The following is a 6,269-nucleotide window of genomic DNA, read 5'->3' as shown; positions in this document are numbered from 1 at the left end:
GTCTACCAAATTTTATAAATTCAATTGAGCCACTAAACTTTCCACTATCTTCTTCTTCTCCACCAGTTCCACCTGCTTCATCTGATCTATTATCAAATATTATTGAATCTTTTGATCCACTAAACCTTATACCTCTTTGTTTTTTTCCACCAGATTCACCTACTCCTTCTTTATCTTGTCTTCTACCAAATCTTATAGATTCATTTGGTCCACTTAACGTTATACTTTCTTTTTCTTCTACACTAGATTTACCTACTCCTTTTTCATTTTGTCTACCAAATTTTATAGATCCAATTGAGCTACTTAACCTTCTACTACCTTTTTCTTCTCCACTAAATCCACCTGCTCCTTCTTTATCTTGTCTATCAAATCTTATAGATCCATTTGGTCCACTTAACCTTATACCTCCTTCTTCTTCTTCTCCACTAGATTTACCTGCTCTGCCGTTATATTTCCTATCAAATCTTATTAATCTTTTTGATTCATTAAAACTTTTATTTCCCCCTTCTTTATTACCTAACCTATCTATTGTTCTATCATTTTTTCTATCAGCCCTTATAGATCCAACCGATTCACTAAATTCTACTTCTCCTTTTTCTTTTTCTTCTTTAACTGATATGTTTTTATTATTTTCACCTATTGACCTACTTAATATGCCTAACTGTCCCAATTTAAAACCTCTTTCTGCACTATTGGATTCATACAATTTTGTAACGCCATTTAAACGGCTTGTTTCACTATTTTTATTTGTTCCATGATAAATATTTGATAATTCAGGTTCCTTAACCTTAACAGAAGTTTTAAAATTTGTAGTATTCGTTGAAAATTTTGAAGATCCACCACTTATTTTAGAGGGTTGATTATAATTAATTGTGTATTCCGACACGCTGTCATCGTTATTACCTTCAAGTTGACTGTTTTGGCTTACAAGAATCTTATTTGTATTTAGCCCTAAACCTTTGTTAGATGAAATTTCTGTATCAAAATTATCAATTTGGTTTTTGTTAAGAATTTTTAATGTGTCTTCTAATATTCTAAAAGGTCGTATTGTTGAAGAATGTCCATTGTATACTGGTACCTTGAAATAAAAAATTAATATGCAAAAGTAAAAGAAATTTAATTTAAAACTAATTAAAAGTATTTTATAATCGATTAAAAATGTATTTTTAACTAAGAAAATTATTTCTTTTTTAATTTAATTATACAATTTGAATAATATACGAGTTTTACGATCAATTAAAAAAAAAAAAAAACAAAAACTTAAAAATTAGCTATTTATAAATATTAGATATCTGAAAACATTTCTCAATTAGTAATTATGGGTTAACTTATTTTATTTTTAAATATCGATAGAATTTTTGAAAGAAAAGCTCAACATTGTTTTAATTTTCCTAATATTTTCTCTCAAATGAATATTATAAAAATATACAATATACAATTTAATTAATGTTTACCGATTTACTGTTTATAGATGAATATATTGTACTTGGAGAGTTCCATGAAACTGAAACTCCGGTGACATATAATATCTAAAAATTAAAAAATGAATGAAAACGTTAAAAACATTATTTTTGATAATTTCTCACGTTAATTTAATCTATAGTTTTATTGCATTTATAACTATTAATACATACATCATAAATGTATTAATTATTCACTATTAAATATTAATTGATAAAAATAAATATGTTTATTTATAATATATGGTATTTGAAAATTAATATTATCAAAATGTAATAAATAAAAATCTAAAAAATAATTAATGACCGAAAATTAGGCACTTATTAAGTTTCAATTTCTTTGAGGTAGAGTTATAAAGTATTATTATTTTTAAATTAGTCTTTGTGATTTGTATCAGTAGGTATATTGATATTTATTTACATTTGTTATATTACCTGAGACTTAAAATAACTAATTTTTATTGAATTAATATAAAAACATGAAAAGTATGTATAAATAATAAATTTAATATTCTACAGATAATTGACATTAAACTTAAAAAAAGTAAAATAAAAAAAAATAAATATTTCAGTAATTATTAACATAGATGTCTAAACAATATTTTTCTTATGATTTGTTAATATTCAAAATAAATCATTAAATTTTAATTAGTTATAACGTAAAGAACCTATCTTTTGCTTGTATTACTTATATTGTAAAATGTATTTGTTATTAAACACATTTATTTTTATACTAAAAAAATAGTTTCACTGATGGTAAGTTCAATTTAAAACAATGTACTAATTTTTATAAATTTATTAAATTTATACTTAAATCAGAAAGAAAGAAATTGTTAATTTATAATTATTTTATAATTGCGGTAAATTATCTTAAATAAATTTAAATTATACCTGTATGATGGATAATGTAATATAATAAATATGCACGAGAAACATTCTCAACGTTCTACTTCACTGATTAGAAACTTGGCATACGACGTTGTACGATTTATATGACTATTAGTTATATATTATGTATGTAACGTAATGCAATTTTAATTCCCATTTACAATTTTTATACATCAGGTACAAATTATTGAACACTGTCATCTGGGTGCTATTATATTTACATATATATACAAATATATAACTTCCTAAGGCAACAATAACGATGGCATAATATCGCTTATGTTGTTTATCCAAGAACTAAGTACCTACTAACAATTAAACAATTTGCCATCTAAATGTTAGTTGTAGTTGATATTTTTTATTAGTGATCAATCTACAAATGATTTTAAGTGTTATCACAATTGTTAATTTAACGAACCATTGAAGTAAAAACAAATATTTACAAAAGCAAATAAATTTTTTTTTAAACAAGTTAATGAACATAACGATTTATTATCGATATGGTTTTAAAGTTAAGACACAAGTTAAATGCACTAAATAGTAAATATTACTTAAATGCATATTATTAAGTATATAATTAATCTTTCATTACGACTCATAATTTTATAAACCATAGAGTAATGCGTCTATTTTCTTGTAAATAAACTTGATTGTCATGTCATTGATACTAATTTATTGTAAAAAATTATCAATACTCGTATAACAGTTCACACTAACAATTTATTATTATACCTTAAAATTCATTTATGTTTCCATTATATGTATTAAATACGTTTATTTTTTAATAATAATATATAATATATATATTTATTTTATTTTATTTAAACATAATAACTATCATAATAAAGTTCAAACCTGTTATATACTTGTGAAATATATATATATATATATATATTAATATTAGAAAAATAGTAAGTTTCTATTGATATACCTAAATAGTTATTGTTGATGAAAATTTTTACATTTTCAACAAAAAAACGATGTTTGTTGTAATTGAAGTGTATTAGATACATAAATGGTATCTTTACTTAATTGAAAAGAAGTCTGTATTCTTTACGCTTGACTTCAAATTGATGTTGGTTAGAAAACATACAATGTATTTATTCATTTACAACTAACTTTTTCAGATAATACATTATTTTGTTCATAAAATAGTTTATTCTAATAAACTATTTCCAATATATTGATCACATCATCGTTATAATAAAAGGTAAAACAATGTGAATTTGTCAGATAAGAATTTCGGAGGTTAATAATGATATATTTAATTGATCATTTTTAGGAATTATTTGAAGATATTTAAAACTTAAATTACAATTAACTATTAAGAGTATGGATATTATTTTTTTGACAACTTTTCTATTTAAACTATTTAAAGGAATACATAGGTTTAGTTTTAATATTATTAAAACTAAACCTACTATATTTGAAATTTTGAAACCTTCATTTGTCGCATGTTTAGTTTTGATTAGGGTTTCAAACCAAACAATTATTAAACACTATATTCACACAGCTCAGTAGGTAATTTTCTAATCAAAAATTGAAATTTCAGTTAAAATTCATAGATCAACTAAAAAAAATTATTTTTTTTATTTTATGTTATAGAAATTATTCGTTTGTTGGTTTATAGATATAATATAAAAAATGCATTTCCAATTTTTCAATCATTTTGGAAAATCAACAGTTTTTGTAATTCATCTTATTTTACATAAAATATACATACATAGAATACTATAGTAAATAGAACAAAGTAATGATTGCATTTAATTTTTAATAATTATAGTTATTTATGACAGTTTTTGTTAATTTTTTCATGTTATCGTACAAGTATGTATCAATTGTATATAATACAGTTATAATAATCTGTTAGATAACGAATATTTTGAACAATTTCAATATTATTACCTAATATTCTTGTTATCACTTAGTTAATTAAATTTTTACTTAATATATTTTACACGGACGCTGATCTAAAAGATGCCAACGTTTTTTTTGTAGACTTTCCTTTGTAGGTTTCAGCATTTGGATCATCCTGCACTTTCTTTGATGATTCATCAGTGGTCGAATGATCTTGATTATATCTCAATAGAATCATTATAAATTTTAATTTCGACAGAATATCATTCGGTTGACTTGGATTTGGTTCAACATTTATTGGCTTAAGCAATATAAATTCAATTAATCTCTATTGAAATAATTAAAAAATATTTTACCTTTTTTGGAATAATATTACTCCTGATTTCCGGTATTACATTTCTATAGACACTACGAGTATATACTGTATCGGTTTGTGGATAACTGTACATAGCCTGTAAGTATCTATTGTGGTATGGCCGATAAATCTGTGAGTTTATTTCATACTGAGAAGTCTCATATTGTAAACATATAAATAAAAACACAATTAACACAAATTTCATTATATATATAAAAAAAAAAAAAAATCAAGAAAACTTTTATTAAACAGAAATGATAATATTATAAGCTCAAAAGAGTATAAAATACGTTTGATGTACTTAACAGTTTTTTCGACATTCAAACGTACACATGCTTCTAGTGGAATAATTATTTTCGGCAGACGCTATTTGAACCATTGATTTTAAAATATGCATGACTGTATTTATTTATGTAAAAGGCATTCGATTAGGCACATTATACACAACTCAATTGCCATTGTACGTGCACGCCGTAACCATCATTTGACGTTCTGTATGTTGTAATAATGCATTACAACATCCAGTGCATTTTGTTTCAAAATTTTAAACTATTATTTGTATGTTTATTTTAATTGCCGGTTTCGATTGTGATTTATTTTTTTAAAGTTTTAAAAATGTATATAGAAATTCTAATATACTAGGTATAGGTATAAGTAATTTAATATTTAATATTTATATGTTATTTTAACTTCAATTTATTTATAAAATATTTAAAAAAAAAAACATTATTTTAACAAAAAATACCAATATGTATGTCAAAATATTTCAAAAGTTAACTCAGCGAGTTTGAAATGATTTAAAGCTGAAATGATTAAACAGTATAATAAATTAATCCAGATTCTATTCAGAATATAATATATTATACAATATCAATTAAAATAAAACTGAAAAAATGTTCTAAGACAAATGGAAATGTATTCTTTAAAGTTTAGAAAACGGCAAAAGTTAGTTTTTCTTGGCGTAGGATAAAAGTATTAAAAAGATGAATACATTTTATTATTAAACATGCTTATATAATGTGTAATTAAGAGTGAACATTCTCATAACAGTATCAAATGTTAATATTATATTAAATGGTTTTAAAAATGTAATAATATTTTGATTTTCTATAATTAAACTTCGACAATTTCGAGCAATAGCTACGGGATTTTCTGTATTTTAGGTCTTTGGAACACGTGTTTACGCATGTGGGACATGACTTCATCACTAAGAACCTTTGAGGGGGGGGGTCACTAATCCAAGAATCAACGCTGGATAGTGCTTGACTTCAAAACTATTTGGTGATTGTGGTCAAATATTACGTCATATTATACCCAATAAATAATATTGTAATTGAATAAACGAAAATAATAACCTGTAATGTGCAATGAACATTTTGTATTTTAATTGATATTATAAAATATCTATTGTTGACCACTTAATACACATTTGTCGGAGTTTGGAATTCTTAATGTCGTCGTATCAGAACACATATTTAATTAATGTTTAACAAAATATATTCATTATATTTTAATCTAATATATGATTAAAAATAATATTTCCTACAGGGTATCATAATGATAGTGTCAACTCACATTTTTAATCATCCAAAGTTCATTAGTTATACCAACATAGTATAATTTATATAATAGATATATTGATGGGTATTTACAATAATTAAGTACCTACATAAATTGTCTTCTAAAAGATAAATATTGTTTTCTTACAT

General features: G+C 23.4%; 2 protein-coding genes across 2 annotated transcripts in view; both read right to left on the bottom strand.

Annotated features, from left to right (window-relative positions):
- Positions 1–2,455, bottom strand: part of LOC112594934 — a 6,739-nt gene extending 4,284 nt beyond the window's left edge. Inside the window, exons 1-3 of the mRNA XM_025339952.1 lie at positions 2,352–2,455; positions 1,455–1,529; positions 7–1,078 (exon numbers count right to left, since the gene is read on the bottom strand). Of these exons, the coding sequence (XP_025195737.1) occupies positions 7–1,078; positions 1,455–1,529; positions 2,352–2,396 (1,192 nt within the window). The 5' untranslated portion in view covers positions 2,397–2,455. The remainder of the gene's footprint in view (positions 1–6; positions 1,079–1,454; positions 1,530–2,351) is intronic.
- Positions 2,456–4,246: 1,791 nt separating this feature from the next.
- On the bottom strand, positions 4,247–4,900 carry LOC112595045. Its single transcript, XM_025340120.1, has 2 exons — positions 4,562–4,900; positions 4,247–4,506 (listed from the first exon to the last, which is right to left on the bottom strand). Exons 1-2 carry the CDS (start codon positions 4,763–4,765, stop codon positions 4,303–4,305), a joined length of 408 nt encoding a protein of 135 aa, XP_025195905.1. The 5' UTR covers positions 4,766–4,900; the 3' UTR covers positions 4,247–4,302.
- Between the last annotated feature and the right edge of the window lie 1,369 nt (positions 4,901–6,269).

This window comes from Melanaphis sacchari, unplaced genomic scaffold (assembly GCF_002803265.2).
Source record: "Melanaphis sacchari strain LSU unplaced genomic scaffold, SCAv2.0 Contig24_pilon_pilon, whole genome shotgun sequence".
Classification (NCBI taxonomy): domain Eukaryota; kingdom Metazoa; phylum Arthropoda; class Insecta; order Hemiptera; family Aphididae; genus Melanaphis; species Melanaphis sacchari.
The sequence above is the reverse complement of the archived record's forward strand: the minus strand, read 5'-3'. Positions and strand labels throughout refer to the sequence as shown.

Coding starts and splice junctions, on each gene's coding strand:
- LOC112595045 (XM_025340120.1), bottom strand. CDS start 4,765: ATGAAATTTGTGTTAATTGTGTTTTTATTTATATGTTTACAATATGAG. Junction 4,507..4,561: donor GTAATATTATTCCAAAAAAG/GTAAAATATTTT, acceptor ATATTGCTTAAG/CCAATAAATGTTGAACCAAA.